The sequence below is a fragment of the Toxorhynchites rutilus genome, chromosome 1 (genome assembly GCF_029784135.1).
Source record: "Toxorhynchites rutilus septentrionalis strain SRP chromosome 1, ASM2978413v1, whole genome shotgun sequence".
NCBI lineage: Eukaryota > Metazoa > Arthropoda > Insecta > Diptera > Culicidae > Toxorhynchites > Toxorhynchites rutilus.
The window spans coordinates 143,094,177-143,107,549 of NC_073744.1; the positions used below are offsets into that span (position 1 = coordinate 143,094,177).

At 38.7% G+C, this 13,373-nt stretch overlaps 1 protein-coding gene across 1 annotated transcript in view; it reads left to right on the plus strand.

The window, feature by feature from the left end:
- LOC129761928 (uncharacterized) overlaps nt 1–5,238 on the plus strand; it is a 113,293-nt gene extending 108,055 nt beyond the window's left edge. The window contains exons 4-5 of the mRNA XM_055759781.1: nt 3,212–3,740; nt 4,082–5,238. Of these exons, the coding sequence (XP_055615756.1) occupies nt 3,212–3,740; nt 4,082–5,154 (1,602 nt within the window). The 3' untranslated portion in view covers nt 5,155–5,238. The remainder of the gene's footprint in view (nt 1–3,211; nt 3,741–4,081) is intronic.
- Nucleotides 5,239–13,373: the final 8,135 nt, after the last annotated feature.

The window sequence follows — 13,373 nt, forward strand, 5'->3', positions numbered from 1 at the left end:
ACAAACCTTCCATAAACTCACATTGCAAAATTTAAAACCATCATCACTTTCACCGCAGCGCCACCTAGGTGTAGATTTGTACGTTAGACGCCAATTGACGAATTTACGTTGGATTTACAACCAGATGGCGCAGCGAGTAAAATGAGGATGTTTTGTTATTTTGGTATGAAATTCGTTCAAATTTTCTAGAAAAATCAAAATTTATCTTCAAATTTCCCGGTTTCATGTATACTTACCACGCTGAAAAGGTTAGAAAATCATCATTTTACAATGTGCTATATGTATTACGAGGAATGGCTTGTTATAAGTATTGTAACTTTAATTTTTTTCAACTAGGTAAACGTTACGGTGTTTTGCGCTAAAAATACTTCAAATCCTTCTCCTATCGACCCCTACAAAACCAATGATATCAGCCAATTTGATATGATATCGATTTCATCGCAATTAGCCATAGTATCAATAACCGGTATGCATTATCAAACATCAAATTTTCGAAGATTATCTATGACTTTGGTCAAATCGCGTGTTGAAACCATCGTAAATATACAAAGCCCTAACTTTCTTACCATATACTGATGACATTCAATGGCTGAAATGAATCTAAATTGAAATAAAATGAATAATCACCACCGAATCTTGCTTTTCAGTGCGTAAAATAAACAAACACCCTCACTCTTGTGGTTCTGAGTTGAGTTGTAGATGTCGCATGAGCTGATTCAGCTTTGCGTAAATTCGTCAATTGAATTGGACAACTCATGATCAGCATTGAGTTCATCAAAATGCGTTAATTTAAGGTTTTAGCGTAAATCTGATACAAAAGGGTATGCAAGCATGATGTTTACAACATTTGTAAGTGTTATAATCCAGAAAGGGTATGAATACGTGCCAAATAATCATCTGATGATCGATTGAAAGTTAGCTCGAATGAGGGGCGCATGGACACCAATAGATGGTGTATTTTATAATCCTTTAAAACATATGATTCCGTAAACTACTGTAAATCATGAAAAAGACAATTTTATTTATATGTTTTGAAACATTCGAATACCTGATTTGACAAAGGTGTGCTGAATTAGGGCATTAAAAAAAGTGGGCAAACCATGATCATATTTTGGACTGGACAAACCAAAATCATTTACCTTATACAAAAATTAAAACAATATCTCTAGCGCAGAAAGAAAGTGCATGAACTTACATAGTAGATCCTAAATAGAACGCTTACAGAAAAAAGCTTATCAACTTGTTGCATGTTCAACGAACATAAACAGAATTTTTGCTGGCGTTCTGAAATCGCGGTTTTTTACATAAAAATGACTCCCAAATTAATATCGTACATTTTTAGTAGCCCTAAAGACATTGGAGTATTACCAGATACTTTTTGAAGTCTTTGGTTAAGCAAAATATTGAAATAATATTCCAAGCGTGGCAAAAAATATTTATATAGTTGTTACGGCCTTATAATAGGTTAACCAACCGCAAAGTCTATGTATTAGTAAGAATTTACATGAATAAGACAAAAGCTAGAAATATATTTTTGTTTAAAAACTGGAAGTGGGTTATATCTTTGATAGAACCGCAAGGTGGACGTAGAACTAACGTCGACTTAGCAATCAATAAGTAACAAGCATATGAATGTTAGACGTTTCATCTTTCGAATAAAGTGATTATCACACTTCGTTTAGCCGGAAAAGAATTATTAACGTTCAAAGAAGGACTCGATTCCTCCTCGGAAATACCCACTCCCCAAACCCCGACAATTGGAATCATCGTTGAACCTGATCAGGATTATTAACGCTTGAGAAGGAATGGATTCCTACTCGGAATTACACAGCGAAAATAAGACCCCCTTCTCAACAATCCCAACTTCCCAATAACGACGATCGATTGCAGCATTCGTAGGCAAATAATTTTATAACGCTGCTTTTATAAATGTGATTTACCTGATCAGGATTATTAACGCTTGAGAAGGAATGGATTCCTACTCGGAATTACACAGCGAAAATAAGACCCCCTTCTCAACAATCCCAACTTCCCAATAACGACGATCGATTGCAGCATTCGTAGGCAAATAATTTTATAACGCTGCTTTTATAAATGTGATTTACCTGATCAGGATTATTAACGCTTGAGAAGGAATGGATTCCTACTCGGAATTACACAGCGAAAATAAGACCCCCTTCTCAACAATCCCAACTTCCCAATAACGACGATCGATTGCAGCATTCGTAGGCAAATAATTTTATAACGCTGCTTTTATAAATGTGATTTCTCCGATATGCAATATAAAATATCCACTTCGATCATATCCACTACATCGTATCATACCATATCAAATCCATAATCAATCCGAGTAGAATAGTACCCGCTGCTTGCATCTGATTTGCTATGCCGATTTCCATAGGCTCTATGGTTTTGAAGTCTGTGTTAGGGAAGCATTCCGATTTCCAGAAACGCAAGCAAGTACAAAAGTACCCGCAGCTCGCATCTATTTTGCAATGCCGATTTCCCCAGGCTTCATGATTTTGAAGTCTGTGTTAGTGAAAAATACCTATTTGCAGAAACTCAAACGAATACAAAAGTACCCGCTGGTTGCATCTAATTTGCTATGCCAATTTCCCCTGGCTCCATGGTTTTGAAGTCTGTGTTAGGGAAACATCCATCCATTCCAGCGATCGTACCTCAATCGTTGCGCAATTATAACTGAGTTGATTTCCAAGCGGCACTCGCTTATATACCGATTGGTGTGATTTCAATAGCCTGTTTTAAAAGCAATTTTAGGGCTATTGAAACAAATTTTTGGATCAAAAAGTAACAATCATATAACGCGTAGACATTTTATCTTTCGAATGAAGTGTTTATCATACTATTTCATTCAGTTGTTTAGGAGCTATTAACGCTCAAAATCTCGTTCTCCGGCGTAACGCTTTCATTTGCGAAAGTTTGAACTTACACCCCAGTATAGAAATGAAAGACGTAGTTCTACGTCAAAAATTTGGCTATAGGGGTCTGAGGTATCACTTATTTCTGGAAAAGGGCCCAAAATAGTTTGAGAACCCCTGCTATAGAGTGACCGCCATATGAACACATGAGAACAATCAATTTGGAGTAACTGTAGCAGTCTGTTCTAATTCTTAAATTGAAGACGAAGCAATAAACAAATATATAAATCAATATATCCAACGCACTTTGCTAACTATTGTTTTCGTTGCAGCTTCGCCAAATCGTCACCATGAACCCCGGCGGGGGTCTTTCGTCGGACAGCCGCCGATCGTCCGAGCACAGTCGTGTCCGCATATCGGCCGTGAAACCGGGCCGCTGCAAAACCGCCGGCCAAGGTGGTGGCACGATGCTTCGGGTGCTAGGTGCAGCACAGAAACGTGAAGTCAAGGCTACCCAGAATCTCTCCATCATCGTGCTGTTCTTCATGATCTGCTGGATTCCGCTGTACACGATCAACTGCATCGTAGCCTTCTGCAGGGACTGTCAGATTCCACCCACGCTGATGCTATTCTGCATCATATTATCCCATCTGAATTCGGCCGTAAACCCGCTGCTATACGCGTACCATTTGAAGGACTTCCGGGCGGCGCTGCGGAATCTCATTCTCAGCCTGTGCGGATATGAAGCGGGTACCCAGGATCTCAATTATCGGGCGTCGCTCGCTAGCCAACAGCAGCTATACGCGCAACGACATTCCATTATGGATAAGAGACTCTCGCTGCAGCCAAAAATCTATATCGGTACGGGTTGAACTGTTTTGTGTTAAAAATTTGAAGAACGCCATTTTGAGTTTGATTATATCGATACATTTTTTTTACGAACACAAGCTGAATACGAAAGAACTAAATATCATTTTATTATTTCTGAGAAGAGGGTTTTGTGTGGTGCCGAAAAAGGTAATTCAGACTTTAGTCCATAAGTTGTTGCACATAAGAACACTAATCCACTGGTGAAGGGTATATAAATCCACAAATAATGTAGCCACAACATGACTGATATTTTTGGATTAAGCATGGTAGTCAATCGATTTAAAGTTTGGGCTGAAATGTTACATCCACTAATTGAATTTTTCCGTTTGCAGATTCTCCAGTTTACCATCGAGCACAGCAGCAAATACGCAATCAACAACGATTCCTGGAACGCTCGGAAAGTGGACCTTTCCACAGTCCAAACAAGAAACGTCTGATCAGCAGCACCAGGTCCGATCCCGGGTTGCCAAACGTTGTCATCAACACGTCCACCATCAGCAGTAGCCCAACCAACTCCAACTGTTCCTCACCTCAAAGGTACGAACATGGAGGACTGCTGGACATGGCTTTCCAGCGAAGGACTTTGGAGATGTGGGGAATTGCGGAGGTTTCCAGTATGAACGAAAATAGCGTACAGCGGAAGACTTTGGATGACGAAGAACTCAATGAGCTGGTTTCATCATGTACCGACATTGAAGCACCTGTGGTTCAGGAAGATCAATGTGCGAGAGACACAACCTCATGTATGAAGGCGGAGTTAGAAAACTCAACCATTAAAATAGTGGATAATGACAATTCTGAAGCGTTGGAGCTAAACAGTCACCCAATTGAAGAAGATCGTAACGTTAGCTCGTTATACAACATTGTAATGTCCAAGAGAAAAAGTCAGAGTACCTGTTGTATCCTGCAGGAAGCAAACCCCGATTCTCGGACCACATCGGACGCCATCTATCTCATCGAGAATCATTCACCGAATCGAATACTCTCCAACCGAGGGTCACAGTCCCTCGCCAATAACAACAACAGCGTCGTCCACTGTACAAGCACTGGTTGTGCCAACCTTTGTAGTATTAATCTAGTCGATAGTTTCAACAATAACCATAACCACAATCAACATTGTAAGCATGCTTCTAGTCCAGACTTCCCCTCGCCGGATGGAACCGCCACAGCAATGTGCCGTAACCGACGCTTGAGCAAGTCGTTTTCTCTGTTCAACCACTCAACTCAGAGTCAACCATCGAAACTGCTGTTGTCACCGCTTACCACCACCAATTCGGCGGTAACCACCATGGGCAGCAGCGGGTCATCACATTCCAGCCTTTTCAAACTGTTCAGTTCCGGTGGAACGAAGCAACGCATTCGGAGCTTCGGATTCAATAAACGATCCCTATCGAATGATAGATAAATGAAAACACGTATTGTAACTGTTAAGTGGAGTTTATTTAATACTTTGATTTTATTGTAGAAAATAAATGTAAATTCTATTGAAGACGAGTATTTAATTGATTTCAATATCACATTGAGGGTAATATAACCTCAAATATGCTAATTGTACTGAAAATAGTTAAGAGTTGAAATTGAATATGAGAATATTGCTTAGGCAAAGAATCAAATTAGTATAAATCACAGGAAGACGGAAACTATTCTCCTGACAGTCATCGATGTAGATCCATGCGACACCTGTATTTGAAAACATCAACGAGAGATTGTATGCAACAAAGATTGCGTACAATTGTACCACAGAATGAAGCAAATCATTGACGAATTTACGTTGGATTTACAACCAGATGGCGCAGCGAGTAAAATGAGGATGTTTTGTTTTTTTGGTATGAAATTCGTTCAAATTTTCTAGTAAAATGAGAATTTATCTTCAAATTTCCCGGTTTCATGTATTCTTTCCACGCTAAAAAGGTTAGAAAATCATCATTTTACAATGCGCTATGTGTATTACGAGGAATGGGTTGTTATAAGTATTGTAACTTTATTTTTTTTCAACTATGTAAACGATGAATAGGGTGTTTTGCGCTAAAAACACAGCAAATCCTTCTCGTATCGGCCCCTAGATTATCAATAATATCAGCCAATTTGATATGATATCGATTTCATCGCAATTATCCATAGTATTAATAACCGGTATGCATTATCAAACATCAAATTTTCGAAGATAAAATAGCGTGTTGAAACCATCGTAAATATACAAAACTCCAACTTTCTTACCATATACTGGCGACATTCAATGGCTAAAATGAATCTAATTTGAAAAAAATGAATAATCACAACCGAATCTTGCTTTTCAGTGCGTAAAATAAACAAACACCCTCACTTTTGTGGTTCTGAGCTCTAATGTAGATGTCGTATGAGCTGATTCAGCTTTGCGTAAATTCGTCAATTCGCGTTGACGGCATTGATTCCGTGCCCCTGTGTTGTGAAACGAAAATAATAAGGGACTCTCAGATGCAATAAGAACATTTTTGAAAAATAAATCATGAGTGAAAATTAACTTTTTCGTATCAAATGTGTATTCTATGTAACAGAGTAACACATTTTTTCCAAGTAGTTTAAAAATCCTGAAAGAAAATTTCTCCAACAATGATTCTATATTATAATTGTGAAGTATTAGCAGAAACATAAGATAATAAGGCAGAGAAGATTGATTAAATAGGAGTTAGGACTGCACGTTTGCAGTATTCAAAATACATCAAGTAATAATTTTGATTCAAGTTCAAACAAATTAAAATTGCCGTCGAGGCTGCTGATTTAACTGACGAATTTACGTTGGATTTACAACCAGATGACGCAACGAGTAAAATGAGGATGCTTTGTTTTTTGGGTATGAAATTCGTTCAAATTTTCTAGAAAAATCAGAATTCATCTTCAAATTTCCCGGTTTCATGTGGTTTTTCCATGCTGAAAAGGATAGAAAATCATCATTTTACAATGTGCTATGTGTATTACGAGGAATGGCTTGTTATAAGTATTGTAACTTTAATTTTTTTCAACTAAGTAAACGATGAATAGGGTGTTTTGTGCTAAAAATACTGCAAATCCTTCTCGTATTGGCCCCTACATAATCAATGATATCAGCCAATTTGATATGATATCGATTTCATCGCAATTATCCATAGTATCAATAACCGGTATGCATTATCACACTTAAAATTTTCGAAAATTATCTATGACTTTGGTCAAATCGCGTGTTGAAACCATCGTAAATATACAAAACTCCAACTTTCTTACCATATACTGACGACATTCAATGACTGAAATGAATCAATTGACGAATTTACGCAAAGCTGAATCAAATAGTATTCTAATGTCTACTATGTTTGGATTCTAGAGCAACTTCATGGAAGTTTGATTTTTGTCAGCAATTGTAATTATTTTTTTCACGAAAGGTGCTGAAAACTTCAGTCGTCTAAAACTAAGACGCAAGCGGAAAACTTTTCGTCTCAATCTAAGTCATACGGAGTCAATTGAATTTATTTTTCAAGTTCATTCTACATGAAAAAAAACTTGCAACTTTTTTTCCCATGCACTGTCAAATGTTTATCCGTCAAAGAGACAAAAGATTGTGTGCCTCTGACTTTGTTCGTTTACGTTTTTGGTCGACGTAACGAGAAGTAAAATTGAATTGAAATTAAATTTAGAACACTTCAAAAATACTGAAATTTCAGTTTCTGTTAAAATGTCGGGCCCTTATGATTTTGAACGCTAGCATTGATTTAGGAAAAAAAACTAGTTCGTTCATTTCATTTGCTTATTTTTACTTTTAGTAACAACACTTTTCCTATGTAGTGAACTATTATAAGAAAAGTAACATACATAAACAAAATCTTTGACGTCACAGATTTAAAAAATCTTCCCACCTTTCATTTTCCATCTCGGTGTTGTGCGACGTCTTTCTCATTGTTAGGCGGCGGTGACACTGGATGCAGAAAAGTGGTCGTACGAATTGTATGCAATAGGGAAGCTAAACAACCACATTGAGTTGTATTGGTGTGGTTACATTGCTTCCCCCATGCTTCGTTCGTATTCGTCAGCTTCTATCGAACAAAATTGTTTGTTTCTATTCGTACAATCAAATTTTCGTGCGTACTCCTATCCAAAGTAACCTTAGCCTTATACTTATGACAGACATACAGCTGTACTACCGTTGTACTTCGAAAATTGTATGTCTGTCACCATGTACAGCGCTAGAACCATGCAAGCAACTCGGTACAATCGCTGTACCTGTACCGACCTATTTTACCGCTGTACATGGCTACAGTTGTACTGTGCGCAGCGCCACAAATGGTTAGTGGTGGGTAGCATGAACAAACTGAATCAAAACACTTGGTAAATATTCTTTTCATTGACTTTCTCTTGAGTAAAAAACTCATATTGGAAACTTGTTTGTTGTGTTTGATAGTTTAGACACTAAATAAAAACCTTTTTCATTGAAATATGTGGTGAAAATTGGAAAAATTTCTGATTGTCAGTTTGACATACGGTACAATGTACAACCAAAGTATGTCTGTCATGGTACGATAGTACCTGTACAACGCTGTACTCTTACAGCGCAAGTACAGCTGTATGTCTGTCCCTGGTATTATACGGTTATCCGTCCAAACCCAGCGCCGTTTTTTGAAACCGGTCCGGCAGAAACCGGATAATGTGTGATCGCACTAACAATGAGGTCGTCTATTGTACACCACCCTCAGTAATGTTTCTTACATAATATAATTCAGCGATGAAATGGATAAAAAATATTGAATATCATCGGAAGCACATAAATTGTAATGTAGTCATTTGTGAGCACGGTCTACTGTGAACCAAAACTAACAAGTATAATCAATTCTCGCGTAACTTTTGAAAAGGTCCTAAGTAACAAATGTAAACAAATTGAGTTAATGGATGCACACCATTAGTTCTCAATCATTGAACGCATTGCGAAAACAACCGTTCAAGTATCTATCCTTTTCACCTTTTTATCACCGATACAAAATATGTCCAATGTACAGATTCTAATTTTAAGCACTCAACTGTTACTTCGGACGCCACTTTCCTCTAACGTTCGATACGTCCGAAGTAACAAAGCAATCAAAACAACACGAAGTCGCACTTCGGACATTTTGAGTTTTTGTTATTTTCGAGTGTAGATACCGTTTTCAGTGCAATTCTACGAATGATAACAATAAAGATCTGCTTTTAGCCCAAAGTGCAAGTGTTTGGATCGTTTTTTTTATTGAATCGTTCATTTTTACAGGCTCAGTTACATAAGTTTAAAGGAGCCAAACTCCTATCTGTATTGTTACAAATATATATAAATATTTTTCATTAATTCTAATGTTAATGAAGAAGAGAACCGATTACTCGCGGTTTGCTCGAGTTTAGAAGGGTGACATTTTTTCCAGGAAAAGGAAGGGATATAAGGATATGTTGACAATGTTCACACTCACATTCGCACTCACATTCATCATACTCGATTCTTAAGCCTATCTTATATCTAATATGTATTTACATTTCACCTCATTCTATATTTAGTAAGAAGGGATTTGATTTCTCGCGAAGGAAAAGGAAAAGGAGAATATAAGAATATAATGACAATCACACACGAAGATCGATAGCTTTTAGGAAGACATATATTTGAGAGATGTAATCAAGGTAATCAAGGTTCTGTGCTCCCTTGGCCGAGTGGTTAGCGTCATAACTAACATGCCGGGTGTTCGGGTTTGATTCCCGTTCTGGTCGGGGGAATTTTTCGTCAAAGAAATTTCCTCCGACTTGCACTGTGATCACGCGTATTCTAGAGCTTGCCACTCAGAATGCATTCAAGGCGTGTTATTTGGCATAGAAATCTCAACTAAGTACAAATAAAAACGACACAAGTAATACTACGTTGAGACGGCGAAGTTCCTCTAGGAACGTTAGTGCCATTGAAGAAGAAGAAGAATCAAGGTCTAATCGAGCCAACACATCTCTCACCGGCACATTGGGCTGCCTTCCTCTAGCCCGACTCAAGTCCAGACTTTTGAATCATGGTTTGAGGCTAACCTTAGGGATAATCGAGTGAAACCACCGGCCCAATTCATCTTCGTTCCACTTACGTTGCCAGTTAGCGATGGTATTTTTGCGAACTAAAGAATAAAATTCATTGAAGGCGATTTGACGCTGATAAATGTCGCCTTCAATCGCACCTACCTTTGCTAATGAGTCAGCCCTCTCATTACCCGGAATTGAGCAATGAGAAGGGACCCAGACAAAGGTAATGACATAACAGCGTCTGGATAAAGCACTCAAAATTTCTCGTATTCTCTCAAGGAAGTACGGCGAGTGCTTTTCCGGCCTCACTGAACGGATAGCTTCGACAGAGCTAAGATTATCCGTTACAATGTAATAGTGTTCAACAGGTCGTGAGGCGACGCTGACCAGCGCCCAGTGAATCGCTGCCAATTCAGCAATATACACTGAGCAAGGGAACTGAAGACTATGGGAGGTGCTGGAAATTTTGTTGAACACTCCAAATCCTGTGGACTCGTTTATAGTGGACCCATCAGTAAAGTACATATTATCACAATTGATACCCCCATACTTTGCATCGAAGATCGTTGGAGCGATCCTCGATCGTTGATAATCTGAATATCCATGGATATCTTGCTTCATGAACAGATCAAAATGCACAGAGGAATTGATGTAGTCAGGAAAACAAACACGGTTGGGAATATACAAAGTAGGATCAACCTGCATGGAGATGAATTCATGATATGAATCCTGAGTGAAAATTTAACTCGATCAACTGCTCAAAATTTCCGATCACCAATGGGTTTATGACCTTACACCGGATAAAGAACCGAAGAGATAATAAATTGAAGCGATCTTTTAGTGGGAGTACGCCTGCCAAAACCTCGAGACTCATGGTATGCGTTGAGGGCATACATCCCAACGCAATGCGGAAACAAAGATACTGAATTCGCTCGAGTTTAATGAGGTGTGTTTTGGCAGCTGATTGAAAACAGAAACTGCCATACTCCCCAAGATACTTGAATGACATAGCATGAGTGATCGGTTTACCCAAAAGTTGAAGCTTTGGTTGTGCTGGTCTATGCTTCCTAGAAAAAACCACCATCTCTGTTTTCTCCGTGGAGAATTCGATCCCTAGCCCAATGACCCAGGTTGAAAAATTGTTCAAAGTATCTTGTAAGGGTTCTTGCAGGACGGATTCGTTTGATCCTACGACAGAAACCACTCCATCATCTGCAAGTTGTCTTAGGTTGCAATTTTATGTAAGGCAATTGTCAATATCGCTTACATAGAAGTTGGGCTTAAACATGAGCCCTGGGGGAGTCCCATGTAGGAGATCCGACTTACTGTCGAATCCCCATGAGAAAAATTCAAATGTTTCTCACAAAGCAAGTTATATAACATATTATTCAATAGAGGTGGCAGACCCGAGAATGGAGTTTGTCTGACAGGACCTCTATTGAAACTGAATCAAAGGTCCCCTTTATGTCCAAAAATACTGAAGCCATTTGTTTTTTTTCGGCGTAGGCCATTTGAATTTCTGAAGAAAGCAACGCAAGACAATCATTCGTCCCCTTGCCATTCGTTTCAACCCATCGATCAAGGCGAAACAAGATCATTTTCTCCAACACTTTCCGTATACAAGACAGCATTGCTATTGGGCGGTACGAATTGAAGTCGGACGCGGGTTTTCCGGGTTTTTGAATAGCTATAACTCGTACTTGTCTCCAATCATCTGGAACAATATTATTCTCCAGAAACCGATTGAATAAATTCAACAAGCGATGTTTCGCCACATCAGGGAGGTTTTTCAGCAAGTTGAACTTAATTCTATCCGATCCCGGAGCAGAATTGTTACATGAAAGCAGAGCAAGAGAGAATTCTACCATCGAAAACTCGGAATCAAGATCGCACCTACCTTGTGGTATATCTTGAACAATTTTTTGCACAGGAGCGGAATCAGGACAAACCTTCCGTGCAAAATTCAAAATCCATCGATGTGAATATTCCTCGCTTTCATTCGTTGAAGAGCGATTTCTCATGTTTCGAGCCACTTTCCATAATTTTTTCATTGACGTTTCTCGTGACAAACCTCCCACGAAATTTCGCCAATAAGCACGTTTTTGACGTAGGACTACGTCTTTCATTTCTATACCGGGGTGTAAAATCAAAGTTTCGAAAACGAAAGCGTTACGCCGGAGACCGAGATTTTGAGTGTTAATAGCTCCTAAACAACTGAACGAAATGGTATGATAAACACTTCATTCGAAAGATAAAATGTCTACGCGTTCTATACTTGTTACTTTCTGATCCAAAAACTTGTTTCAATAGTCTTAAATTTGCTTTCAAAATAGGCTATTGAAATCACCAATCGGTATATAAGCGAGCGCCGCTCGGAAATCCACTCAGTTCTAATTGAACAGCGATTGGAGCATGTTGTCGCTGTTGTGGTGAAGCTCTTCATTTATCATGAAAGCGCGGATGAACGGTGTCACCAAGAGCCTGTTTGTGAAAGAGTTTATTTGAATGTTTTCTATCCATGTAACACTGTGACCAAATATGTTTCAATCAAGTGCTATTAACAGATGGTTATCGAGTTAGCATTAACCACTGGTGGGCTTCCAGTATCGAGGAAAATGTGGAAATACCTAATCGTTACTGAAAATAATCTGCCAGTTCCTCTGGGAATTTAAAATTACATTCATATGAAAGAGTTTATTTTAATGTTTTCTATCCATGTAACACTGTGACCAAATACATTTGGTTTTGTGATTTTTCAATCAATCGCAATCAACAGGATAGCTTCTGAAGATTATTCTTCCACATCAGTAGGATATTTCCGTATCCAATATTGGATGCATAAAACCTTGTGCCTCCAACGTAACGCTCTCGTTTTCGAAGTTCTCCAAATATTCATTCATTCAGAATGAATTCAGATTCAACTTCATACAAATGATCTCTAAATCAACGATAGTCCTACGTCACCCTTGCGGTTATACCATAGATATAACCCACTTCCTGTTTTTTCCTTTGATCAAGTTTTTAAATTGATTTTCAAGGTCCAAATACGACTGAAAATTTTCAATGGTTCCACGTTTCCGAAAAGCTTTGAATGCGTTCGATTTATCCTGATAAAGCTTGGAACATTGGCTATCCCACCATGGATTGGGAGGCCTTCGGCGAAGAGTGGAACCTGGGATGGGTTTCGTTTGAGCGCGAACCGCGCTGTCATAGATCAAACGAGAAAGGAAGTTATACTCCTCCAATGGAGGTAAACCATCTCTGGAATTGATGGCTAGAGTAATCGCGTCCGCATAATTTTTCCAGTCAATGTGTCTTGTGAGATCATATGCCATGTTTATAGATTCAGAAGAATTCGACCCAATGGTGATGGAAATTTTGATTGGCAAGTGATCACTACCGTTGGGGTTCTGGATTACATTCCACTTGCAATCTAACGATAGTGAATTCGAGCAAAGCGAGAGCACTCAGAGCTCTAGAGCACTGAGAGCACAAGGCAGACAATCGGATATCCCCGTCCGGGATATCTTAGGTAGCCGGGATCCTGATCTTCTGCTTCATCTATACCTGTTCCTCAGAAACGCCGATGTCAACGTTTAATGA